Raw genomic sequence first — 12,168 nt, forward strand, 5'->3', positions numbered from 1 at the left:
CTGCTCGGAAGTGCAGTGTTCAGCATACAGTACAGATAGGCAGGAGGGAGGGGGTGGGGTATGTCATGATGTGTGGAGCTAGGTTGGGTATGGGAAAGTAGAGAGAGAGGAGAGAGAAACAGGAGCCAAAAAAAATGCTGAGGGAGCCTGCCTTTAGAGTGGTGAGACGTAAAACCAAGAAATGAAGAAAAACAAAAAGGAAAAAAGCAAAAAGAAAGTAAAGAAAAAAATAAAATGCCCCCAGGGATCCCACCAGCACGGCTGCGTGGACCAAGGAAGCGGCTCCCAAGCCACTCAGTACAGCTGGGCTAGAAGGTGTGGAGATGACACACTGCACCAGGTATTCAGGAGGCAGGTAAAAAAAGTAAGTAGAAAGAGATAAGAAACCAAGAAATGAAGAAGAATAAAAAGGAAAATAGAAAGAGAAAACAAACAAACAAAAGCCCCCCAGGGATCCCACCAGCGTGGTGGTGTGGACCGGGGAAACAGTTCTCCAGCTGAGCGGCACTTCACAGCCTATTAAGAAGAAGCAAAGACGGCACACAGAGTCAGGTGTTCAAGAGAAAGGACAGAGAGGAGGTGAGAGGCAGGGAAGAAAATAAAAGAGGCTGAAAAAAGCAACACCAGCAAAAAAGAAATGGCAATGAAGAAGACAGCCAGTGTGGGCAGAGTGAATCTGCATGGCACAGAACCAGTGCTTCCTGTGCCACAATCTCGGCCCACCAGGAAGCAGTGAATCAGCCCACCGGGAAGCCACATATTGGCCCTTGGGAAAGCAGCAGATTGGCCAGCCAGGAAGCAGCAAAGGCCAAGCAGGGGGAGGCAGGGTGGGAAAGCGTGTCTTGCTAGTTACCGGGTGCTTTGTCTCCTGCTGGGAGCTCCGTGAATCTGCTTTCCTGTACTCTCTGTCCACTGATCTCCGACAGGAGTCCAAGATAGTGGATCTGTGCTGCATTAGCTGATAGGGGACCTCTGCTCATAACTCTTCTTGCTCTCCATTCTCTATCAGTTTCTTATTCCACTTGGTGCTTGGTTGAGTTCCTTATCTCTTCATTTGATGCTTAGGGTTCCAGGATTGACGTTTGTCTCTGTTTTACTTAGTTTTTCAGGTCTCTGCTGTGGAGGGACGGGGTAGTGCTTCTGTCTATAGCGCCACGTTGCCTCTAATGTTTTTATTGTGCTTAACAAATACTAAATGACATACTCTAAAATAAACTCTAGAAATAAAAGAATTTCACTCCAAAATGACCAGCAATGATTTATTTTCAATATTCCAGGAGTAAATTTTAAAATGATCCTAAACCTCTAGTGATGTTTAGATGTTGGTTGAGAACTCTTTTCCCAAAGCTAGACAGATTATGTTTATTCCACAAATATTTATCACTCATAATAATATTAACATTTATTTAGTTTACAATATGGAAGGCAGTATGCTAAGTATTTTATGCACTTGATCTCTTTTAATACTCATAAAAGAACATGAAGCACTCCCCACAACTTTCGCAGTCCAGGAGAACTTTTGGTTCTATTCATTCTCTCTTCATTCTTTTATGTTTTTCATTGAGGAAATGCTTTTTTTTTTTTTTTTTTTTTTAAATCCCATTACACTATGTTCCAGTGACAACTAAGAAAAAAATCATAAAGAACGTGTAAGGATTAATTTTGTAGTTGTTCGTGGACAGTTAGGAACAAAAAACCCAATGCTGCTGATTTTTCAGAACTCTCCCCCTCACAGATTGTCCATATGTTGATTTTCTGTTAAAACATCTTCACTTCCTTTTGTAGAAAGAGCTCCAGTGGAGAGTCAAGTCTTTTCCACTCTAAAGGACTGCCTGGCTGCTGGGCAGGAAGAACTCATCCTTCTACAAGAGAATGTCAAGAATGGAAAACTGTCTATGGACGAAGCACTGGAGAAATTTAAACACTGGCAGATGGGAAAGAGTGGCCTGGAAATGATTCAGCAGGTAATACTGACTCCAATCCCTTCGAAACATTCCCTCACTTTAGCAGCTCTGAACTTCTTTGTAAATGTTTATTCTTAACAAGAAATAAAAAGTTAACCATTCTTCAGTTTTTAACTAGCCATGATCAAGATGTTTGCAAACTACCAATTAAAAGTTGTAAAATATCCATAATTCATGTTTGTAAACCATTTGTGAACTCAGTCCTGGGACCCAGTGTATCAAAGCTAATACTAATCAGCTCATAAGGCTATCCTCAGTGTAGTTATTATTTTGTGACTCTCATGGCTGAAATTAAGGTGAAGTATCCTTACATTAACATGTGCTCAGCATGAAGAGTGTAATATATAGACCAGGTTTAGAGGGAATAAGAAAATGATTGAAATCAGGCAGTAATCAAATGAAATATAATAAATTGTATTCTTCTTTTCCCCTTAACTTTGGAACATTTGAGATATGCATGCATATGTGTGTGTGTATATATATGATTGTGTGTGTGTAAAATTTATACATATATGCGTTAAATTTTTGTTTTGCATAAATATTAACCATATTCATTATCCCATTATTTCTATATGTTAGATGAGTGAGAACAGTCTGATCATATATATAAGAAGGCCAGTCAGGATTTGTAGAGTATTAACTTCAGATAAGCTTGTCTTCTGTAAATGCAGTTTACATCCTGAGAGGGAATTGGGGTAGTTCTGAGATGATAGTGAAAACAAAAATATAACATAGACACCTTTCGACATTTCTCAGTGAGAGTTATGAGGGCATATTCTATCTGCCAACATAGGCCTTCCCACACCAAAAGTATTCCAACATTTTTTTATTCTCATTACAGAAACCCCCACTGTCCCAGGTTCAAGTTCTCAGCTATTTGAGTTGTTGTTGGTAGGTGCCGTCAAGTTGACTTATAGCAATCCTATGTATACAACAGAATGAAACAATGCCCAGCCCTGTGCCATCTTCACAGTCATTGCTATGTTTGAGCCCATTGTTACAGCCACTGTGTCAATCCATCTGGTTGAGGGTCTTCCTCTTTTTCACTGACCCTCTACTTTACCAAGCATGATGTCCTTCTCCAGTGACTGTTTGGGTAAACACACTTAATTAGCTAATTTATACCAAAGTATAAATAATCAACAATAGATTAATATGCTGCCTTTCCTAAGGGATAATTTTTATATAAAAGACAATGTTTGGAAAGACAATTGTTTACAACAGAAAAATGAATCAAACATGGTGACATTCCAGACAAGTGACATATAGGCGGGAGATCACCTAGGCAAGAGGACTTTCCCAATACACCTGAGATCACACATTGTCAGTAACCACCTATATCTAAGGGCAACTCTGGTTGTTGGTTTGTGGCTGGGCGTCGTTCAGATTTTGCAATGCTAAGCAAGGGCAGCTATTTTGCCAAACAAATGCTAAAGAACACTGATTGTAGAGTTCTGCAGTTGTTCATTGTTCATGATCATAATGACAGCATTGCTTCTCAATGTGTGCCACTTTCATCATTAAAACATCCCTCTTATCCTGAAATGGGGTAAAATGTGCTTAAGTGTGGATCTGCAATTCACCTTCCTAGCAACCCTTTCATGGTTAAGGAAGGTTTCATTGTAATAAGCCAATTGTGCTTTATCCTCCAAAGGCCCTTCAATAATAAAGTTTACAATTTAGACTAATCCAATGTAAATATCTTCTTGGAAATAATTTCAGTAGTAGTTTCATTAAAACCTTGAATGTTTTTATTTTGTTTGTAGATGTATATTCCGTCTTGCTCTAGAATGAAATTTAAGAGATCCGTAATAACTACTTAGAGACTTCTCTGACTCATCTAATATATAGGGATAATGGGATGATGAAATGGTTAAAGTTTATGTGGAAAAAGTAAATAACCCCTGTAAATGCAAGTCAACAGACCCTAACACTGTGAGCCAAACATTTAGTGACTCTGGCTGAATACTGTCAGGGGAATCAGTCATTCCTTAACATAGGGGCCTGGGCAAAAATCTGAACAACAAAAGAAATGGATGTTCTATCAATACATAAATGCATAAACAAAATTTTATATATATATATATATATACACACATATATAATGAATATTATTCAGTCATAAAGAGAAATGAAGTTCTGATAATGCTATCACATGACGAACACTGAAAACATTATACTAAGTGAACTAGGTCAGACACGAGAACAAATATTGTATGATCCTTCTTATATGAAATATCTGGAATAGGCAAATGCATAGAGACGAAAGTATATTCATGGTTACTAGGGGCTGGCGGGAGAAAGGATTGGGGAGCGAAAAAAAAGAGAATGTCCTCCCCACACACTCTCTCTCTCCCTCTTTCACTCACTCAATCCCATACACTTTCCAATATTCCTCTTGGAGTTGCAAAAATATTCATCTGTACCCCAGGTATGAATCTATCACAAATAACTATGACATTATATTAAAACTTACAAGGTATTATCTTAGGAAACTTAGAGGAAAAATGACACAAACATAGAGTTAATTGTCAGAGTTCCTGGAAGAATGAAGACCTATGTAAAACGCCTGGAGTTGAAGATGAGATGGTTGAGAGGGTGAAAACTCACCTTTCTAACTCCTCAGTCCTACTCACAATCACCTAAAGAAGGATGTATTTGTTATCTAGTGCTGATGTAACAGAAATACAAGTGGGTGGCTTTAAAGAGCAGAAATTTATTTTCTCACAGTCTGAAGGCTAAAAGTCCAAATCAGGGTCTTAGCCATGTGAATTCCTTCCTTGTTGGTATTCCCGGGCATTCCTTGGTTCCTTGGTGTTCCTTGGCTTATAGAGGATCCTCCCATAGCATCTGTCTTCCCCCATGTGTGTGTCTTTGCTTCCATTCTGGTCTCTTTATAACTTAGAAGTGATTAGGTTTAGGATTCACCCTACACTAGTATGACCTCATTAAGATAACAAAAAACCTACTTCCAAATAGGATCACATCCACAAGTACAAGGGCCAGGAATTCAACACATATTTTGAAGGGGGAACAATTCAATCCATACCATTCCACTCTTTGGCTACCCCAAATTTATGTTTTTCCCACATGCAAAAACATATTCATTCTATCACATAATTCCCAAAAGTCTGAAACCCATTCAGCATCAACTCTAAAATCTCATCTTCTGAATCATTTAAATCACATATAGATGAGACTCTGGGTGTGGTTCATCCTCAGACAAAATTTCTGTCCATCTACAGACCTGTGAAACCTAGAATAAAAGTTATCTGCTTCCAAAGTAGAATGATGAAACAGGCCCAAGGTAGATGTTCCAATTTCAAATGGGAGAAATTAGATAGAAATAAGGAGACATGGGTACCAACAAAGTCCAAAACTCAGCAGGCCAGATCTCCTTAGCTTTCAAAGCTTAAAAATAATCCTCTGTTTTCAGGCACATCTGAGTAATGATCCTGCCTTCCAGACTCTGGGCATTGGTCATATTTCTAGATTCTGAGAGGAGGTCCCTTGCCCCTAGATGTCAGCCCCACTTTCCAGGTCCACTGGGACAGCAACTTTGGCCCCTCATCCCTGGGTAGCCCCATTCTGGCCCACCAGCATGGCAACCCTGCCCCCTCAACTTTGGGTGGCAGTCTCATTCTCTTGGCCCACCAGAACAACAATCCCACCCTCTATGACCAAGGTTGGAAACAACCCTACTCTTTGAAACTAGTGAGTGATGGCTCTACCCTTTGAAACCAAGGAATTGGCAGACCTGCTTCTCCATGCTCCTTTTATCTCCAAACTGCTCCTGGGATTGCTCCTTCTTTTTCCTGGAGTACAACAGATATTTGGAACCATGTAGCTCCATTGACCCATTTTCTGTCCACAGAATTCCAGGAGGCAGACCACTTTCTTTATTTTGTCCTGCCTCTGTCTCTTTCAGTCTAAGCTGATAGGGTTTCTGCTGAGGTTGTTGATCAGATCTATCAGTCACAAGCCTAATCTCATTAGCAAAAGATTGTTTAGCCACACCCTTGGTGTCCTTTCCAGGGCAGACTCTCTTAATTTTTACAATAGAATTTTCCAAATCTTCAAATTCTGGTTTCTTTTTGCACAGTTTATGTCTCAGTCTATCTCTTTCCTCCCACATTTTACTACTAGCAGCATGGAGAAACCATGCCACCCCTTTAAAGTCTTGCTTAGAAATCTCATCCAAATATCCAAGTTCATCATTGATGAGTTCCACCTTCCATAAAACATTCTAACGTAAGTCAGACAAGTGTTCTGCTACTTTATAACAAGGATTGCCTTTTCACCAGTGTCCAGTAACATGTTCATCATTTCCTTTTAAAGCCTCACCAGAACGTCTAATGTCCATATTTCTAGCAATATTCTATGACAATAGAAGCTTTCTCCACAACTCTCAATCCTTTCTGAACCCTTATCAGAATTGCGCTTAATGTCCATGATTCTATCAACAGTCTGTTCAAGGCAACCTGGTCCTTACTATCAAGCACATCAAAATTCCTCCATCTTCTCCTCATATCCAATTCAAAAATCACTTCGAATTTTGGATAGTTGTTAAAGCAGCACCCCTACTATGTGGTACTAAATTCTGTCTTAGGTACCTAGGGCTGCTATAACACAAATAGCACAATTGGGTAGCACAAATATTTATTTTTTCACAGTTCAAGGCACTAGAAGTCTGAATGTATGATTTAGCTCTACAGAGAGGTCCTTCCTTGTCTTTTTCAGCCTCAAGTAGCTGCCAGCAATCCTTGGCATTCCTAAGCTTGTAGATGCATGTATCTGTCGTCTGTCTTTCTCTTCTTCCTGTGTATGTCTGCATATATTCTGTTCTTTTTATAACTCAGAAGTGATTCAACTTAGGATCCACTCTACATGGGTATGTCCTCATTAGCACAACAAAAGAAAAACCCTATTTCCAATCAGGAACGCATCCACCGGTACAAGAGCCAGGAATTCAATACATATTTTGTAGGGATACAATTCAATCCATAACAAAGATATGTGTTCCACTCATAAGAGAGAGTCTTTAAAGCAATGAAAATAATTATATATTTAGGAAAAGTGGTTTCTAGGATTCAATAGAAACTGTGAGGAAAAATTGTCACTCCTATGTTCCCTTCTAAAAGAGGATTTATTGAGTGTTACCTTGGTTTACTCTTTGGTTAAAAAGATAATAGATATTCAATGTGGAATACTTGGAAAAAACAGAAAAATTACAAATGAGCTAAGAAGGTGAATACAGTTATATATCATTTGCTCCTCTGTTCCTAGTTCTTAGAATTAGAACACTGAGAAGTAATGTGCCCTACAGAGACTAGAGGTGAACTAAGGCAGTAGCAAACTTCATGGTATAGCCCTCGTACTCTTGGACAAGCATTAGGTTGGGAAAACAATTACCCAAAAATCTGGGCTCTTGGTTCCCATTTTGACTCCTACATATGTATGTGTGATTTGGGCAGATTATTTAATAAATAATTTAATCCCTCTGTGCCTCAGTTTTAATGTCTGTAAAATAGTGATGATGACACTAACTTCATGAAGTTATAAGAACTGAGTGAGATAATACAGGTATAATATTAAGAATGGTGATTGGGACATCATAAGTGCTAAGTAAATGCTAAGTAGTAGTGTGGTAAGTAGTTGATGTTTACATATTGGTCCCTGACAAATTTGTAAATCTTGACTTCTGTTTTCTGGCCTTCTCCTCACTAAGGAAAAGTTACGTCAATTACGAGATTGCATTATTGGGAAAAGGCCAGAAGAAGAAAATGTCTATAGTAAGTAAAATTTACCTGCTGTTCAAAAACAATAGAATGATGTAGTGGAAAATGCAAAGGCTGTTGAACTGAACAGTGCTGAGTTCAAATCTACACTCTATCTCTCCCAGTTGTTTGACCTAGAGAGTGTCTTAATCTCTAGCACTCAGATTCCTTATCTACAAAGCAGAATAATTATACATATTTCTGGGGGTGTTTGTATGAATTAACATACAAAATAATTATCACATTCTCTGACCTATAATGGACCCTCAATAAAAGCTAGTTATTTTCTTTCCTTTGACTTCTATGTCAGTTGCAAATAGGATAATTTGGTTCTCTCTTTTTTTAATATGAACCATTATATAAGGAATTAAATTATTAAGAAGTCATACTTTTTTAATGAGGTAGAATATTCTCAGTATAGCCAATTTTCACAATTGTCCACATGTGGGTCATTTTAAATTTTAAATCTCAGGTTGGCTTTTCCTACAACTAGCATACTTCTTGGCAATGCAGATTTCCCTTGCTAATAATTAACAGTTGCTCTCAGGAAAAAAAAAAAAAAACAGTAATTTTAATGTTAATGTAAACAAACTTATTAAGACGACAAATTTTCTCCAAAGATAACACATTCCAAAATTGAAAATATATTATGTTGTTGTTATCTAACCACTCTTTCCTCAAGTCTCTACCTCTGCATAGATAATTAAAAACTGACAACCACTAGCAAAACTTAAAATCTTTCATTGCTTCCATTTTCAATATTTTTAGCTAGTGCTTCATGTTGAAATTCACCATGTTGAAATTCATTTTCTTTTCATACTATTGAAATATTATCTACTTTTCCGGAGAGAAACATTTAAGCTCTCAGAAATGTTTCCTAGCACAAAATTATGCTTTTCTGCAATAATTAAGGCCATAAACACAAGGCTAATATACAGATGATTTAGTTCCATAGACCATCATTCTAATGCAGAATGAGATTAAAATTTTAATAATTCGTAAAATTACAAAATCTATAAGCACTCTTAGTAAGAAACATTAAGTAGTAGTGATGTAATAGTACTAGCTAATATGTATTGAATATCTACTATGCACTTAATATTATCTTATTAATTTCTGACAGTAATTCATAAGATAAATTAATTTCTACAATGGCTATTTGATAGGCATTAGTCCCAGCTTACAAATAAGGAAACAGAGGCTCTAAGAAACTGAAATACTAATCTAAAACACAGATTAGAAACTACAACTCATTTTTGTTCAAATCCAAAGTCAGTCCTCTTTTTTACTGGTGTCTTAATTAAGAATCAATTAGTTCCCCTTCCAGTCACAATGGAATAACTGGTACCTGACTAATCCTCCCAGCGCACATAACTCTAATAATGCAGAAAGTTATAAAACAATTGTTTTCAGGCAGTAGATAAAAGGCAGCCCAAAACTACAATCCCAGAGACAAGTAGAACTCATAAGGTGGGTCAGGGGAATAATTCCCAGCTAGAGTCTGTGAAAAGCAGGGCAGTCCTGTTGACATGAAGAGGCAGAGATTCATGGTCATAGATTGTAGAAGCAGCTGGAGTTGGTGTGTTGAGGCATTGAAGAGGAAGTCACTGTGAGAGACTTGGCCTCAGAAATCCAGGTGACAGACTCCACAAGTCTGTGGTTAAGAGATGTCCTGTACATGTGCAGGGCAAGACCACTCTCAAGGCATACAAGATAGCAGGAGCTAGGGCACTGAAAGCAGAGCAGAGATACTAGAGCTTGAGCCGTGCCAGAGGAAGAGCAGTGCTGGGGAAGTTTGAGTCTTATCCTGCCAGAATGGAGAGCTCTCCTTAGTACCTTGTTGCAGTTTGTGGTATCATGCTGTGTCAAAAGAGATGTAAGGAGTAAGGACCATGACCTTGAATAACATCTACTCTAGACCTGCCCTAACAAAGCCTCAAACCAAGCCCCTACAAAATATGCAAGGGAGACAGAGTTTGTAGGCTGAGGCCACCAAGCTGGGGGGGTCTTGGAAAACATCTTTGGCTCTATATAGATTAGCACTAAAAAAGCATAAAACTAAGCCTGTACAAGTTCAGGCCAGGAATAGACTGCCTGCTCAAATAAGAATTTACACTCATCAGAAGAAGATTACATAATCCAGATGATCCAGAAGATTCTCTACAGTGTCCTGTATTCAATAATTAGGGGAAAAAAACACATAAAAAGAAACAGAACAAAGTAATATATAGTAGAGTAAAAAAAAAATAGCCATCAATAAAAACTGAACCTGATATTGCCCAGGTGTTGATCTTAGCAGATAAAAGACTTTAAAGCAGTTCTTATAAACATAATAAAATTAAAGAAAAACATGGTTTAATGAGTGAATAAATAGGGAATCTCAGCAGAAAAATGGAAACTATAAAATACCAAATGAAAATTGGAGAAGTCAGTATTACAAGAAAAGAAGTGAAAAATTCATCAGATGAGCTTATCAGCAATTTGGATATAGCAGAAGTAAGGATCAGTGAACTTGAAGACAGACCAATAGAAATTATCCAATTTGATAAAAGGGAAATAAAAAGAGTTTTTAAATATACAGCACCTCAGAGACATACAGGTCAATATAAAACAATCTATATTACTTGTTGTGATACATAGGGTTTTCACAGAATATTGCCCAAAGACATACATCTGACCCAAGCCATGGTCTTTTCAGTCACCTCACATGCATGCAAAAGCTGGACAATGAAAAAAGAATATAGAACAATTGATGCATTCCAATTATGGTTTTAGTGAAGAATATTGAGTATACTGCCAAAGAATGAACAAATCAGTCTTAGAAGGAATACAACAAGAATGTTCCTTAGAAGCAAGGATGATGAGACTTTGACTAGCTTACTTTGGGCATGACATCAGGAAAGACCAATTACTAGAAAAGAACATCGTGTTTGGTAAACTAGAGGGCCAGTGAAAATGAGGGAAACCCTCAATGAGATGGATTGACACAACAGCCAAAACAATGGACTCAGACATACCAATGGTCGTGAAGATGGTACAGGACCAGGCAACATTTTGTTCTGCTGTAAATAAGGTTGTCATGAGTCAGAACCAACTCAACGGCAACTAACAACAAAGCATACTTGTAATTATCGTCCCAAAAGGAGAAAAGAGTGGATTGGGCAAAACATTTTTAAAGAAACAATGGCCAAAAACTTACCAAATTTTATCCAAGCTATCTACCTACAGTTCCAAGAACTGCATGAGTATTAAGAGAACTACGTTTAGGAAACTTGTAGTCAAACTACTTCAAGCCAGGATAGAAAGAAATTCTTGAAAACATCCAGAGGTGGGGGAAAAAAAACACGTTTACAAATAGAAGAGCAAGAATAAGAATACCACTAATTTCTCACCAGATGCAATGGAGGACTAAAGATGATAGAATGACAACTTTAAAGTACTAAAAGAAAAAAATGAACACCTAGAATTCTATAACCAGGGAAAATATCTGTCAAAATTTGGTGAAACAAAGACATTTTCAGATAATGAAATCAGAGAATTCAGAGACAGTAAAACTGCAATGCAAAAAATGCTGAAGAACGTCATATAGGGTGAAAAGAGAGTCTTCACACCTGGAAATTCAGATGTGCACTAAGAAATAAAAAGCATTGGAAATGATGCAATGTGGATAGATATAAAATATTATGTTTCTTTTTTCTCATAAATTATTTAAAATACTGTGATTTAAAGAAAAAATAGTACTTAAGGTGGGGTTTGTAACACATGAAGCATGAAGAGATAACAATAATCACACAAAGGACAGATAAGTGGAATTATATGGTTGTGAGATTTTTGTATTGTGAAGTGCAAAGTGTGGACTGTGAAGAATCAGGCATAAAGTAAGAAGAGGAAAGAGAAAGGTAGGAAGTATGAAGTGCCAAATGTAAGGCATGAAGTGTGAGGGGATACACTATTGTCTCTACATAGACTGATGAGTTAAGCATGCATATTTTAGTCATGAAGCAAACCCTAAAAATTTTAACAAATAAAAAGAAGTATACCTAGGAAATTAATAAAGGAAATAAATAAAAAAGTAAATGCATTAAATACTTCCTTTAAAAGGCAGAGATTTTCAAACTGGGTAAAAAAGCAATACCCAACATTATGGTGTCTAAAGACATGCATTTTAAATATATGGCACAGATAAGTTAAAACTAAAAGGTGGTAAAGGGTCTACCATGCCAACAGGAAGCGTTAGAAAGCTGGTATGGCCATATCAATATCAGACAAGATAAACTTCAAGACAAAGAGTATTACAAGAGATAGAAAGGGATATTACATAAGATACCCATTGCCATCAAGTTGATTTCACCTCATAGCAACTCTATAGGACAGAGTAGAACTGCCCCACAGGGTTTTTGAGGCTGTAATTTTTATGGAAGCCGACT

General features: G+C 37.4%; 1 protein-coding gene across 7 annotated transcripts in view; it reads left to right on the forward strand.

Moving 5' to 3' along the window:
- The window catches only part of LOC101351339 (B cell scaffold protein with ankyrin repeats 1), a 242,724-nt gene that overhangs the window by 222,229 nt on the left and 8,327 nt on the right, over positions 1-12,168 (forward strand). For all 7 annotated transcript variants that reach the window (XM_023734728.1, XM_023734731.1, XM_023734725.1 and 4 more), the window contains 2 exons: positions 1,786-1,964; positions 7,693-7,756. In XM_023734728.1, the coding sequence (XP_023590496.1) occupies positions 1,786-1,964; positions 7,693-7,756 (243 nt within the window). The remainder of the gene's footprint in view (positions 1-1,785; positions 1,965-7,692; positions 7,757-12,168) is intronic.

Source organism: Trichechus manatus, unplaced genomic scaffold, assembly GCF_000243295.1.
Source record: "Trichechus manatus latirostris isolate Lorelei unplaced genomic scaffold, TriManLat1.0 scaffold00071, whole genome shotgun sequence".
Classification (NCBI taxonomy): Eukaryota; Metazoa; Chordata; class Mammalia; order Sirenia; family Trichechidae; genus Trichechus; species Trichechus manatus.